At 50.3% G+C, this 15496-nt stretch overlaps 1 protein-coding gene across 1 annotated transcript in view; it reads left to right on the top strand.

The window, feature by feature from the left end:
- The first annotated feature begins 406 nt into the window (after positions 1-406).
- Positions 407-15496, top strand: part of Psd2 (pleckstrin and Sec7 domain containing 2) — a 35295-nt gene continuing 20205 nt past the window's right edge. Inside the window, exons 1-6 of the mRNA XM_013020335.1 lie at positions 407-780; positions 2514-2963; positions 3318-3512; positions 8819-8899; positions 11646-11758; positions 12394-12452. Of these exons, the coding sequence (XP_012875789.1) occupies positions 407-780; positions 2514-2963; positions 3318-3512; positions 8819-8899; positions 11646-11758; positions 12394-12452 (1272 nt within the window). The remainder of the gene's footprint in view (positions 781-2513; positions 2964-3317; positions 3513-8818; positions 8900-11645; positions 11759-12393; positions 12453-15496) is intronic.

Below are 15496 nucleotides of genomic sequence, written 5' to 3'. Positions count from 1 at the left end.
CAGTCTGGGGCTTTTGTGTCTGCCACTCACCAGCATGAATGAGGAGGTGCGGTGTGTGTGTGTGTCACTGCATTCTTCTCTAGTTCCTCCCACCTGGATCTTCCACAGGGCGATTTTTGGAGGGCACAGCAGAGACCTAAGTGTTAACAGGGAAGGCGGGCACTAGGTAAGGGGGGTTGCTGGTCAGGTGAGGGATGAGAGAGGCTGGCCTGGGAAGCCAGTGAGATTGCCATGACACAAGCCTAAATTTTGTCCAAGAGTTCCTGAGGAGATGGTCCCTGATGGGAGTTCTTTTGGGTTTCATACTCCTAGCCCCTGTCCTGCCTACTGAGCCCAGTGTCTCTGCCTTCTTCCAGGTCTACTGAGTCCCAGGAGCAGCCAGAGTGGGTCAGAGGCAGTGGCTGCCATGGAGGAAAACAAGTTCCCAACTCCACTGCCCACAGACAGCGGCGCCCCCTGGGACCCCAGCCTGGAACCTGAGTTAGAGCCTGGAATACAGAATGGAGTGGTGGCAAGTGAGGGCTTGAGTAGCTACCTCAGCTGCCCAGGGAAAGGGGAAACAGGAGCCCTGATGGATTCTGAGGAGCCCACAGTGCACCAGGATGCAGCTCTGCCTGACCTCAGCCTTGACCTCTCCATCACCAATGGCCTGGCACTGGGACCAGATGCAAATATTCTGGAAGATCTAACAGAGTCCAGGCCCTGGAGGTCTGAAGGGCTGGCAGAGGGGGACGAAGCCCCCGGGAGCCTCTGTCTAGAAGCTGAGGACCCTCAGCTGGGGTAAATGGGTGTCTCGGAAGGGAGGGGGGGTCACATTTCCAACTCCATTACTCTGCGATCTTGCCTCTTAGTCTCTCTGGTTCTTGATTTTTCATATACATTGGGGATTTGATGTTTTTTTCTTTTTTTGTCAGTCGTGGGGCCTGAACTCTGGGCCTGGGCTCTGTCCCTCAGCTCTTCAGCTCAAGGCTAGTGCTCTACCACTTGAGCCAATGCGCCACTTCCGGCTTTTTTCTTTTTGCTTATGTGGTGCTAAGGAATCGAACCCAGGGTCTCATGCATGCAAGGCAAGCGCTCTACCACTGAGCCACCTTCCCAGCCCCTTGATGTTCTTATTTTGTCTAGCTTCTATGTGTTTTGGAAGGAAGAGCCATGAAAGGGAATTCAAAGGCCAGCCCTCAGCTGCCCCCTTCCTCCTCCCACAGAGCCATTATGACTTGTTCCTATGTGTAGGAGGGCTGTACTCCCTCCATCCCAGCCACATTGGAGTTCCAAGTCCTTTTGAAAGGTCTTGATGTGGAAGATCATCTGGTCCACTTCTTCTCCCCCTTCCTGGAGATTCCCAGAAAAACTCCCAGCTCTGCAACTGGGCCCAGGAAAGTAGATGTTCATCCACTATCCCCCCAGGAGGTTGTCCTCAGAAAGTTCCACCGGGAATCGCACTCACCCACTCACTGGAGTTAAAACCCTGTCTCTTATCCTCTCTAGGGAGCAGAGAGACTGGAGCCTTGGGGGTGCCATTGTGCAAAGGAGGGTGGGGATGGGCAGGGGGAAGTGTAGGAAGTCTCAAGGAAGATTGACAAGACAGCATGCAGAATGTGTGCAGGTGTGTGCCTGGCAGTACACTGGTGGGGGCCACAGGGATGTCTTTGCATGTTGGTATGTGTGGAGCTCTGTGGTTGGCTACGAGAGGGATGTTGCAAGTGGGAGTAGTGTATTCTCTAGATGTTCAGGTGGCCACCAGCAGCTAGCAGTGGCTAGAGTGGGGGCAGAGGCTGAGGCTTCCTAGGATATCATCTTTATTTATCTAAGATGGCTGAAGGAAGGGGCAGATGGAGTTTTGAATATTGTGCTGATGGTTTGTGGGCTCCTCAGCTCTGTCTAGCTGCATGAGGAAATAAGACATGGTGGTATCATTTGAGATGAGAACCATAAGGGTAAGGCAGTCTTATTTGGATGTCCCCAATACTTAACATCGGCCTGGGAAGACTTTGGCCTTGTGAAACTTTAATTTGGGGAGTGGAGAGCATACTAAACAAGGAAACATACAGAATATGACAAGCTGAGAAGGGCTAGTGAGGACATGAAGACAGCCCGAGGACACAATACAGGGGAGATGCTGGCATGGCATTGGCCGGTCCCCCTCTTGTGGCTGGCTAAGAACATTCCAGGCTGTAAGGACAGCAGAGTTAGGAACCTGTGTGACACGAGCTGCAGCAGGGAGAAGTGCACACTGCTCTGGGAGCAAAGAGGAAGCAGCCCCGCAGGCCAAGTCAAGACAAGAGGCCTCCCAGTCCATTAGTCGAGTATCTCATGCCTACGGTGGCCTAGGTAGGCCTCGGATCCTCCTTTTCACTGCTGCATCTCAATCCCCATCCAGCATCTGGGCTCTTAGGAAGTTTTGTCCAAAAAACAACAAGAATATAGCCAGGTGCAGACTAGGAGGTGGGGTCACCTCCTCTGTAGAGAGGAACACCCGAGAAAGATGGTGATGGGGTTCTTGTCTCTCACAGGTTGGATGGCCCTGGAGAGCCGGATGTGCGGGATGGCTTTAGTGCCACATTTGAGAAGATTCTGGAGTCGGAGCTGCTGCGAGGCACCCAGTACAGCAGCCTTGACTCCCTAGATGTGCTGAGCCTGACGGATGAGAGCGACAGCTGCGTCAGCTTCGAGGCCCCCCTTACACCCCTCATTCAGCAGCGGGCCCGAGATAGCCCTGAGCCCGGAGCTGGACTGGGCATGGGAGATATGGGGTCCGAGGGGGACATGGGAGCGGCTGGTGGGGATGGGGAGCTGGGCAGCCCGCTGCGGCGCTCCATCTCCAGCAGCCGCTCAGAGAATGTCCTGAGCCACCTGTCTCTCACGGCGGTGCCCAATGGATTCCATGAAGACGAGCCTCGGGCCCCAGGTGGAGAGGAGGAGGATGAGGATGAGGACACAGACAAGCTGTTGAACTCAACCAGGTGAGGGCGGGGGGCAGAGGCTGGGAATAGGTGGGAAAATGGAGAACCAGAGGAGGTAGTGACCAGATGGCCAAAATTTGATAAGCCCTCTCCAAGGTCACCTTTCTCCATCCTCTGCATCCAGACTTCCCATCTAGGTCCTGGGGTCCCATTTTGCTTTTCTGGCTTGCTCCACTCAGATGGGGTCAGGGAGCAGTGCTGAGGGCATATACTCTGGGCCTTTCTGGAAGCTAACTTGGTGTTCTCCTGCTATGGTGGAACCTTTTCCCCTGCTCGGTTCCTCCCTGCAAGTGTGTCTCCGCTTCACCCAGGGCCTCTGCTCCGGGCCTCTTATCCTCTCCTCTCCATCTGCAGTGACCCCAGCCTGAAGGATGGCCTGTCAGACTCAGACTCAGAGCTGAGCAGCTCAGAGGGCCTGGAGCCTGGCGGCACAGACCCACTGGCCAATGGGTGCCAGGGGGTCAACGAAGCTGCCCATCGATTGGCTCGCCGCCTCTACCACCTCGAGGGCTTCCAACGCTGTGATGTGGCTCGGCAGCTGGGCAAGAAGTAAGTAGGCCTTCCACACCTCAGGAAAATCCACTGTCTTCCCCAGAAAGAAGGGGACGGGAGTGGCTGGCGTTTTTCAAGGGTGTCTGGTGCTAGGGGGCTCCTGAGTCCCTCAGGGTACTTCTTCCTGCCACTGTCCTCATTCCTGGCCTTGCCCTAAATGTATTTCCTTTCTGAGCTGCTTGGGTGAAGGCTGTTGCTCTTAGGGAGGGGAGGGTGGTGGGCAGGCACTCTGTGCTTGGGAATTGGATGTAGTTATGGGGTCACCATGGGTGCTGGTGGAGGAGGAGCAGCCAGTCAGGGGCTAGTTTCCTACCAAATGGGGCTAGAGGGAAAGGAGAACCTAAGGGGGAGATAAAGGAGATGTCTGAGAGCTCCAGAACTTAGAAAGTGGGTCCCCAGCTCTCCTTAGGCCGTAATATCTATTCGCACCAGCAAAAGGGTCTGGAAGCCAGGCACTGTTGACTCATGCCTCTAATTCTAGTTACTCAGGAGGCCAAGATCTGAGGATCATGGTTTGAAGCCAGCCTGGGCAGGAAAGTTTGTGAGACCCTTATCTCCATTTAACCAGAAAAAAAAAACAAACAAAAAAGCCAGTAGTGGAGCTATGGCTCAAATAGTAGAGTACTTCAAGGGTACTGCCCAGGCCCTCAGTTCAAGCCCCAAGACTGGCATATGTACACACAAAATGGTCCAGAGCCAGGTGCTGGTGGTTCATGACTGTAATTCTAGCTACTCAGGAGGCTAAGATCTGAGGATTGTGGTCCAAAGCCAGTCTGGGTGGGAAAGTCCATGAGACACTTCTCTTCAGTTAACCACCAGAAAACTGGAAGTGGAGCTGTGGCTCATAGTAGTAGAATTCTAGCCTTGGGGGAGGGGGGGTGGGGAAGCTCAGAGACAGCGCTCAGGCCCTGTGTTCAAAACCTACGACTGATTAAAAAACAAAAAACAAAGTAAGGGTCTGGAAGCTCCAAGGCCCAGGACTATTCAGGGTGGGTGCAAAGAGAACTGGGCACATGGGGTGTAGTGGGCAGAGACTGAGGATGAGGGCTGGTGGTACTGCCTAAGCCTGCCTGACTGCAGTATGTCCCTGACCTCTGGCCTCTTGATGCAGAATGCCTCTATTACTCTAAGAAGGCTTTGAGAAGGGGAGAGCAGACTTGGTCTCCCATACTCACAAGGCTAGGGAGTATGGACTTTGGGCTCCTCTTCTGGCTCCCGCCTTTTCTACCCTCTGCAGCCTCCTTGTCATTCCTGTTCTGGGAGCCCCCTGAAGTCCTAGTTTGAAAATCACACCCCCTTCTCTAATTACCTCCTTCTACCTGGCAGATTGCAGGAACCTTTCCAAGATTGCTCCCTCCCCCACCCCACCCCCAACTTCTCCCTCGGCAGGCATCTTCCCTGCCACCTTTACTTAACCAGAATTCTCGGTTTTTTTGGCCATGGGCAGCCCCCCTCTCTCTCCTCCGTACTCAGTGTCTCCACTTTGGAAACTTTCCTTTTCAAGATCGCTGGGGACATGGTGTCTGAATCTGCTGGCTGCTACCCAGGCCACCTTCATCGGCATTGACACAACCAGTCACTTCTAACTTCTTGTAGTTACTGACAGCTTTTCTTCTGGTGGAGTTGGGAGGTCAAACCAGGGCCTTGCATGTGCCAGGCAAATGCTCTACCTCCAATCCCTCTTTAAACATTGTAGTATGAAAATTTCCATTCATACACAAAAGCAGAGAGACTAATACATGAAATCTCCATCCGTCCAAAGCTATCAATGTTTTTTTCCAATCTAATTTCCTGATTTCTTCTATCACAACAAGGTCCTTTATCCACTTGTCAAAGTTCCTTTTTTTTAATTTTGGTGGGTGGGGGGTGTTGGGTGTGTTGGCACTAGGGCTTCAATTTAGGGCCTCTTGCTCTTGCTTGGCTTTTTGTTGTTGTTGAGGATCTTGGAGCTCGAACTCAGGGCCTGCGCACCGTCCCTGAACTCTTTTTGATCAAGGCTACATTCTATTATTATTATTATTTTTTTTTGTCGGTCGTGGGGCTTGAACGCTGCCTTGTGATCTTCAGCTCAAGTCCAGTGCTCTACTGCTTGAGCCACAGCTCCACTTCCGGTTTTCTAGTGGTTTATTGGAGATAAGAGTCTCATGGACTTTTCCTGCCTGGGCTGGCTTTGAATCTCAATTCTCAAATCTCAGCCTCCTGAGTAGCTAGGATTATAGGTGTGAGCCACTGGCGCCCGGCTAGCATTCTACCATTTTGAGCCACAATTCCACTTCCAGTTTTCTAGTGGTTAACTGGAGCTAAGAGTCTCATGGACTTTCCTGTCCAGGCTGGACTTGAACTGTGATCATCAGATCTTAGCTTCCCTAAGTAGCTAGGATTATAGGTGTGAGCCATGAGCATCCAGCTTGCTTGGCTTTTTTTGGTTCAAACCACTTGAGCCACACTTCCACTTTCAGCTTTTTGCTACTTAATTGGAGATAAGAGTCTCTCAAATTTGTCTTCTTGGGCTGGTTTTGAACTAAAATCCTCAGATCTCAGCTTTCCGAGTAGCTAGAATTATAGGCATGAGTCACTGATGCCAGCTTACTGGCTAAAATATTTTAGTGTATTTCAGATACTGTATTATTGAATCCAGAAGTGCCTCAATATATATCTCTAAATGATAAGAGATTTCTTTCTTTCTTTTTTGTTGGTCATGGGGCTTGAACTCTGGGCCTAAGCACTATCCCTCAGCTCTTCCACTCAAAGCTAGCACTCTACCACTTGAGCCACAGTACCACTTCTGATTTTCTGTTGGTTTATTGGAGATAAGGGTTTCATGGCCTTTCCTGCCTGGGCTGGCTTTGAACCCAATCTTCAGCTTCCTGAGTAGCTAGGATTACAGGCGTGAGCCACTGGTGCCCAGCTGATAAGAGATTTCTAAAAAAATAGTTATAATTCCATTGTAATTTTTAGACAAAAATATCAAAATATTCTAATCATCTTAAACATTCTGTCTGTGTTTAGTTTTCTCTATCTAAAAACCAGTTGGTTTTGTCAAATCAGAACAAGATCCACAGATTGCATCTGGCCTTATGTTTCATTCTTCCTTTATTATTATTTTTTGCCAGTCCTGGGGCTTGAACTCAGGGCCTAGGCACTGTCCCTGAGTCTCTCTGTGCTCAAGGCTAGCACTCTACCACTTGATCCACAACACCACTTCTGACTTTTTCTGTTTATGTGGTGCTGAGGAATCGAACCCAGGGTTTTACACATGCTAGGTAAGCACTCTACCACTAAGCCACCTTCCCAGCCCTGGCCATATGTTTCTTAAGTGTTATTTCTTTATTTATTGTACTGGGGGAGTTTGAACATGTACTTGCACATTCTAGCTACCATAGAGTCCTATCACCAGCCCTCTTAATTGTCTTTTAATCCACAACAGTTCTCCCTTCTGACCGTATACTTGGATTTGAACTAAGGGCCTCACGTTTGGTAGGCAAGTGCCCTTGATCCTTTAATCCCTGCTTCCCAAGATGCTGGGATTACAAGCTTACTTGGCTACCTCTCTTTTAAAGTCATTAGTCTTTGGGAGAGTTCCCATATTTTCTATGTGGAATCCTCATGGTGTTATTTTACATGTTTGCCTATTTGCCATGGGTTCTGTGAATTGGCAGGAAAGCTTGAGGCTTGATTAGGATCAGGTGGCAATTTGTTCCATTTTTTGGCAAAATTATTCATTTTAGTCTTCCTAAAACATATTCTTCATTGGCCTCCAGGATGACACACAGTTTCCTCTCCACTTCTGGCTTCTTTGCTGGCTCTCTCCTCCTTTACCTCCCTCACCAGGGCTTTCCTCAGAGCTCTGCCCTGGGCTGCTGCCTGACTTCGTTCCTCTCCCCCCACACCCAGCACTTATTGGCCTTGTGGATGATGACTTATGATAAGTCTTTATCCTGATGACTGACATTTCCCATTTCCATTCATGCCCTATAATCCAATCCATCTCTCTTTCTGGTAGACGAAGCCTCCTAAATCTTTGCCCCATCTCAGACAACCTTACAATGGATGTTTACCTAGCAGGTGGTATTTCAAAATTCACATCGTACTATCCTGATTCAAAATCTACACAATCCCATCCTGACTCTTTCTTGGATCTGCAGGTTCAATTCCCTGCCTCACCTCTTGCTTCCCCCTTCCTGCTCTCCAGGGACTGGCTACATGGCCTTGTGGGTAGCTTCCTCTGATGGACACACCTGGCACCATTCTACCCCCTACTGCCTTCACCTGATGACTCTTACTTTCCTAAGTGTGTTAAGATATTGCTTCTTCTAGGAAGTCTTCTTATTTTATTTTTGATGGTACTGAGGTTTGAACTCAGGGTTTTGTGCTTGTTAGGCAGGCATTGTACTATTGAGCCACATTTTAGCCCTGTTTTCACTAGTTATTTCTTTTTTTTTTCTGGTTAGAGATAAAATTTTTATTTTTATTTTTATTTATTTATTTATTTTTTTGGGTCCGGTCATGGGGCCTGAACTCTGGGCCTGGGCGCTGTTCCTCAGCTCTTCAGCTCAAGGCTAGCACTCTACCACTTGAGCCACAGTGCCACTTCCGGCTTTTTTCTTATGTGGTGCTGAGGAATCGAACCCAGGGCCTCAAGCATGCAAGGCAAATACTCTACCACTGAGCCACCTTCCCAGCCCCAGAGATAAATTTTTTAGTAGTTGCATTTGCTAACTAAAATAGCAAGGTTCAGTCTCCCTCTGTGGTGAACATATCTCACTGGTTCATTAGTTATTTCTGAGATAGGATCTCACTTTGTGCCCAGATCCATGTCTGTTTCACAATCTTCTTATTTTATACTTCCCATTATAGTTGGGATGACAGATGTGTACCACCATGCTTAACTTTCTTTCATTAAGATGGAGTCTTGTGGACTCCATCTTGTGGACTTCTGCTGCTCTGGCTGGCCTAGAACTTAAATCCTCTTAATCTCAACATATCAGATATGGAACGGCATGCTATTGGTGCCACAATGCTCAATTATTGATTGAGAAGGAATCTCACATGTATGTCTAGGCTGGCCTCTGAAATCCTCCTGATCTTAGTCTCCTAAATAGCTAGGTTTGTAGGCAAAAATTAGAGCACCACTGGCCAGCAGGGGGAAGCAGATCTGGACGAGTGTGCCAGCATACTCTACTCTGGGGCCAACTCCCTAAGTACCTCCTATAGTTTTATTATCCTTGGATTGGACCCTGCTTCTAACTGGCTTCCTGTGCTTTTTTGTTTGTTTGTTTTTGTTGTCGTTGTTGTTTTGGCAGCAATGAGTTTAGCAGGCTGGTCGCTGGGGAATACCTCAGTTTCTTCGACTTCTCAGGCCTCACTTTGGATCGAGCACTCAGGTCAGTGGGGCTGGGACCTGGCTGGGACAATGCCTAGGGGCGATATGGTCAGCATATCTGGATTCGCATTGCAGTTCTATCAAAACTTCTGCATAACTGGGCAAGCCTCTCTCTCTCTCTCTGTTTATTTTTGAAATTAGCTTACATAAGTTATACAAGGGAGACTTTGACTAGGACATTTCCATGCATGCATGTATGCAATGTATTCCAATCAAACTTCACCCCCCTCTATCCCTCTGTCTTACCTGATTTCCCTTTCTTCTGCCATCTTCACCCTCATCCACTCTCTCTGTTTAGTGGGAAAGTTGCTTGGCTTTCTGGTGCAGCATGGAGAAAGGCCTGAAGAGCAACAGTAGTTCAATCATTCAGTGAGTGCCAGCTATGTGACAGTGTGAGGATCTGCAGGTGGGAGAGTGGTCAGGACTCTTGAGGGGAAGAGAGAAGGCAGAGGGCCTGTCCTGCTTCCCACATCCATAGACACTTATGCACCCTGTCTACTAGGTACCACCATTCCTATTTTCTCAGGTCAGGAAATTTGGCAAAGGTAAGAGACTGCCTGACAGTCACTAAAGTGGGAGGGGAGTGGTGAAGATTTCATTCCATCTCTTACTGGTGTCTGGACCCAGGAAACAGGCCTCAGGGTGGCCAGGAGCAGGCCACAGGGTCAGGATGGGTGAGGTAGGTGGCTGTAGTCTATGATGACCAGAGACCAGCTGCAGGGGGAAGTGACAATCTTGTCTAGGAGGAATATACAGTAGACCAGAGCAAAATGTGAGTGGTCCATTTTATGGTCCTCTTACGTTGTCCTGTTTAGCTCCATTTGTGTGTGTGTGTGTGTGTGTGTGTGTGTGTGTGCGTGCGCGTGCATGTGCGTGCGTGCGCACACTGATACTGGGGCTTGAGCTTAAGGTCTTGTGTTCTTGCTTGGATTTTGCACACAAGGCAAGGCTGGCACTCTGCCGCTTAAGCCACATTTCTACTTTCAGCTTTTTGCTTGTTCATTGGAGATAGTCTTTTGGATTTATCCGCCTGGTATAGCTTCAAGCCTGGATCCTCAGATCTCAGTCTAGATACTGGAACTGGTGGGTCATGTATACCAAACCAACACTGAGGCACAGGCACTGGGGAGCACAGAGGTGCTGGGAGTAAGGCAGCACGAGCAGCCGTGGTGTGCATGCTTTTGAAGAGGGTCAGGTGGGAGAGGACTAGGCCCGAGGCTGGAGATAGAGGGAAGGTTGCTCAGAGGCTAGAATAGAAGGACTGCTGGGGCAGAGATGAAAAGGCTGAGCCCGAGGATAGCTGAGACTGTGGGGGTGGGAGGGTGGGGATGCTTGGTGGGGCTTGGTGAAGAGGCCTGGAGAAGGGAGGGTGGGCTGGAGAGGAGGATCTGGGATAGGTGACTCCTCAGAAGAACCAGCTAAGGCTGGATGGAGTCTACATTTCCAGAAGAATTAATGGAGTTTGAGAAGAGGAGGGAGGGGACAAGTGGGGAAGAGGACAGGGAAGGGGGAGACAGAGAGGGTACAGAAAGCAGAGGTGAGATTGGAGAGTCTTTGCATTAAAAAACTGGTCTGTAGTTGGGCTGTCTTAAGGCCTGCTGAGAGGAAATGCCAGCAAGGAGATAACTTGAAGGTCCCTGAGGTCCCTAGGAGGCAGCCCAGAAGGGATGCAGAGAAGTGGGCAGTGTAGGTTTAGAGATGTTCCGGTCTCATGAACCCAGGGCAGATAAGGCCCAAATGGACACAACCTACAGTTTCCTTGCAAGTTCCAAGAGAAGGAAAATTGCCCAGGCTCTTGGCATGGTTGCCAGGTGAGGGACCCAAGCCCATTTCCCGATCTGTTTGGCGTTGGGATCAGCATTAGGGTCATCTCCTAAGCAGTGGATGACCTATGTGAGGACTCGAGGCAGATTACGAGCATAGGAAAGCTGCCCTGGGAGAGCCCAGAGGCACAGAGCATTGAGTGAGGCTGTCCCATTCAGCGGGGTCAGAGAGGCACCAGGTGAGTGTGCAGTTAGAGGCTCAGGAAGGGAGCCAGCAATCAGTGAACCCACCATGTGTTACTCTAAGGGTCTTGGGAGCCAGAGACAGGTTTTAGGCAGCAGGGATGCCCTCAAACTCACAATCCTCCTGCCTCAGCCTCCTCAGTGCTGAGATTGTAAGTGAGAACCACTGTGCCTGCTCCACCTTCCTCTGTAGAAAAGGTTTCTGCAGGGCAGAAGCTGTGGAGGGCAGGGATGCCTATTGGGAGGTGGCAGCAGGCCTCTTGAGCGTTCCATGAGGGTGATAGAGGAGGCATTGAGATGAACGTGAAGCCCAAACCACCAGGACTTGGTGACAGTTGAGACTTAGGATGTAAAAAGGAATGAGAGGGTCGAGGGCTGGGCCTGGACCTCAGCTGAAAGAGCAGAATTACTGAGGATAAGTGTTGTGAGGGGAGAGTTGGAAGGCCTGTGCTCCACAGTGGAGGGGGAGTGAGACGTTCATTCACCCCAAGGAGAGAAATGCTCATGTGTCCCTCCTTCACAGGGGTCCTGAGTGGGGGTAGGGGTAGCCAAGCTCTCTTGGCTTCGGGAACTGGAAAAGGTGTGAAACCTTGAATGGAATTTGGGAGCTCTGGCTCTTTGTTTTGTGTGTGTGTGTGTGTGTGTGTGTGTGTGTGTGTGTTAAGGCTTCTATTCCCTATGAGGATCCAGACTGACTCGGGGGCTCTGGGAGATCCTTAGCAGTTTGGAATTGCTTTCCAGAACTTTCCTGAAGGCCTTCCCACTGATGGGGGAGACACAGGAACGTGAGCGTGTCCTTACACACTTCTCCCGCCGGTACTGCCAGTGCAACCCTGATGACAGCACCTCGGAAGGTAGGGAAGCCGCCCTGCTCTGCCCCCCCCTCCTGCCCACCACTTCTCTGTGGGATTTAGTTGGTGCTCAATGAGCATGAATGAACTACTGATGGCACTTGGAATGGATGAGAGAGCCCTACAGATCCTGACCATTGCCTTTCCCAGGCCCTGGGTGTCCTCTGTCCTAGGGCTTCAGTTGTACGGGTGTTCACACTCCCTGGTCCTGTCACAGGCTCAGCTTTGGCATAGTAAGGGTCCTGGTGTGGAGAAGGGTGGGTCAGGGTCCTCTTAGAGGTAGGGTCTGTGGATGGACCTGAGTGTCAGGTACTGAGGGACAAGACCCCTAAGACTAGCACAAGGGCATGGGCCTGGGACCCAGAACCATTGGTGGGGAGGCAGGAGGCAACTGTCTGGGCTAGAGCAGGTGCAGGGTAGTCAGGTTCCCTCTAAGGGACAGGATATCCTGACTGGGACAGTCAAGTGGACTGGCAGGGAGCACAATGTGAGCGAGCCCAGGCTCTGTGGTGCCTTGGCAGGTAGCCTCTTCCATCTCCACAGCTTCCAGGCTGGCTCTCCTGCGAGACAGGTTGGTGGCTGGGGGTGAGGGGAGGCAACGTGCCCTTCCACTGAGAATGCCACTGTCTCTGATTTAGATGGGATCCACACACTCACCTGTGCCCTGATGCTGCTCAACACGGACCTACATGGACATGTGAGTGAGGGGAGAAGGGACATGACCTCTCATTGGCTCGCCCGAGTCATCTGACCCTTTGCCCAGTTCCCAGACAGAGACTTCTTGCTCAGTGGCAGTGCTTCTTTTAGCAGACCTGAGTGTGGGGCATTCAGTTCTGTCCAAGTTTTGTCCATGTGAGCCTTGCCTAGGTTCTGGTCCCCAAGCGGAACAGTGAGAATGCTTGAGCATGGGGCATTTAGGACATGGCAGATAAGATGGGATGCCCCTTGTTGGGTCCAGACCCTTTATTGCTGAATGACTGGGGCCTTACCTTGCCTCCCCTGCAGCCTTGATGAGATGCCACACCCCACTCAGGTAGTGCTAGGTGACCTTCAAGAGGCCTTGTCATTCACTTCGCCCTCTCAGTCTTGACTGTGAGACTGGTGGGTCCAAGTCCCAATCTTTCTTAAGACTTCTCTCAGCTCACTAACTCCGTCTTCTTTCCTTGGTTGCTGCGGGCCCCTCTGGGCTCTCCTGTCCTCCCTCCCTCAGGTGGTAAGTGCAGCTAGTGGTGTGCATGCCCTGTGTGCCCCCCACCCCATCTCCATCCACCCTCTGTGTCCCCATCACACCATCTAGCCCTACCCCCTGCCCCATCATTGTTCATGCTGGGCTGGCTAAGCCCCTTCGATTGTGTTGGGACATTTCAGAACGCAAAACACTGCATTAACCAGGGAAGTCTGGGCAATGTGGGGTGGAATGAGATAACCATACTTCACACCTTTTCCCTTGCCACTGTGTGGCAGCTGTGCAATTCTGGGCAAACCACTGGCCCTCTCTTAGTCTCAGGGTTTACATCTGCTGGGAGGGGGAGGGTCACGATTTCCCCCCCTAGAATCCTGGAGAGTGGTAATTGACACAACACCTGTCCTGGCTTCTAGTAAGGATTTTTATTATGAGTAGTATTATTACAGGAGAATAACAATAGTACTCATTGTTAATCTTAAAACTTAACGATGGCCAGCCTGAAGGTCCAGTCTCTTAGCCCTTTTAAAGCAGGCATGGGAGAGGAGGAACAGCATGGGCTGGGCTCTAAGGCATACATGGGTGTTTGGCCCTATGAGGGCTCAGTGCCCTTGCTAGGAAGAATAAACAAATGACAACTTTGTCTGAGGTAGCTTTGGCCTCAGTGTGTATGGAAGGGAGAGAAGACACGGTGAGCTCTTGGCTAGCAGACCCAGGGGTGGTGGTTCTTAGCTGGCCATGGTCCCACCTTAATGCTGTAGCTGAGGAGGAATGTTTAGGCGAGGAGCAGGTGGAACAGGCCTTCTGTACTCTTGAAGCTTTCCTTCCTAAGGCAAAGTTGCCTAACAACTAGGACAAGGGTTCTGGGTCAGGTTTCCTGTATTTCTTCACATGGCAGCTGTGTAGTGGGAGGTGTGTTCCTACCTCACTAAGCTCTACTTTTCTACCATCAAGTCCTGGCCCCAGAGGATTAATGGAGACAGCACAGGTGGGTGCTTTGCCCAAGGCCTGGTGGTGCAGGAACCGGGGACTCTTCAGAGGGCTCCAGGCCTGCTTCTGTTCCCCATGCCACCTCTGCTTCCCACAGGGATTGGGTACCTGGTGCAATGTGGTGATCTTAGTAATGTTGGTCCCACCAGTGTCCCCAGAAAAAGCTCCCATCAGAGGGGGAAGCAGGATAAGGGCTTCGGAGGATGTGAATGTGCCTGCCAGATGGACATGGCCTGGATGTGGAGGTGGGAAGTTTTCCTGTGGGAGGATGTCCAGACTGGAGGGAGGAGCCTCAGTGACCTGTCTCCAGAACAACTTCTGGGTTCCTTGAACAAGACAGGAAAAGGAAGCCTGCCTCAGGCTCCTTCTAGTTAGGACAAGTGGTTACAAGCAGTGGGTATGAAGGGAATAAAAAGACATTATGGAGGTTGAACTGGGGGTGTGTGTGTGGGGGAATCACAGAAGGCCCTGAGCATCAGCAGGAGCCACCCACAGAAAGATCTAGGATGACATGGTCCAGGTAAAGGGGCCAGAAAGGCTGATTTCCATCTTTGGCTATCATGGCAGGGCTGCTATGTACAAGTTTGTATTTGAACATCTGTTTTTAGTTCTTTTCGGTCTATACCTATGAGTGGACTTGCTGGACCATATTTATGGTCACATAATTCACATAAATTGTGAATTCCAAGTTTTATCTATCTATCTATCTATCTATCTATCTATCTATCTATCTATCTATCTATCTATCTATCTATCTATCTATCTATCTATCTTGTCAGTCCTGGGGCCTGAACTCGGCCTAGGCGTTGTCCCTCAGCTCTTCAGCTCAAGGATAGCACTCTACCACTTGAGCCACAGCACCACTTCCGGCTTTTTCTGCTTATGTGGTGCTGAGGAATCGAACCCAGGGCCTCATGCATGCAAGGCAAGCACTCTACCACTGATCCACCTTCCCAGTCCCACTTTTTAAATTTTTTTTGTGCCAGTTATGGGACTTGATCTCAGGGCCTGGGCACTTTCCCTGAGCTTTTTCTATCCAGGCTAGTGTACTTCACTTGAGCAGTAGCTCCACTTCTGGCTTATTGGTGGTTAATTGCTTGGGCTGGCTTCAAACTTTAATTCTTAGATTTCAGCCTCTTGATTAACTATGATTACAGGTGTGAACCACTGATATTCAGCTTAGGTTTTACTTTTTTTGTACTGGTTCTGGGGTTTGAACTTAGGGCCTAGAAGCTGTTCCTGAGCATTTTTGGTTAAGGCTAGCATTCTACCACCTGAACCACAACTCTACTTCTGGCTTTCTGGGTCTTAATTGGAGATAAGAATCTCATGAGTTTTCTTGCCCCAGCTGGCTTTGAACCACAAGTCTCAGATAGCAGTCTCCTGAGTAGCTAGGATTATAGGCCTGAGCCACTGGTACTCAAGTTTTACTTTTTGAGGATTCACAAAACTTTTTCCAAGGTGGCTGTTAGTTTGGGTCCAGATGGGAGATGAATGATGGTGGCATGGCTGGCAAGGTCATCTCTGGATGGAGAATCTCACAGGGCTTGCTGATGGAGTTGGCCGGT

This window comes from Dipodomys ordii, unplaced genomic scaffold (assembly GCF_000151885.1).
Source record: "Dipodomys ordii isolate 6190 unplaced genomic scaffold, Dord_2.0 Scaffold50, whole genome shotgun sequence".
NCBI lineage: Eukaryota > Metazoa > Chordata > Mammalia > Rodentia > Heteromyidae > Dipodomys > Dipodomys ordii.
The sequence above is the reverse complement of the archived record's forward strand: the minus strand, read 5'-3'. Positions and strand labels throughout refer to the sequence as shown.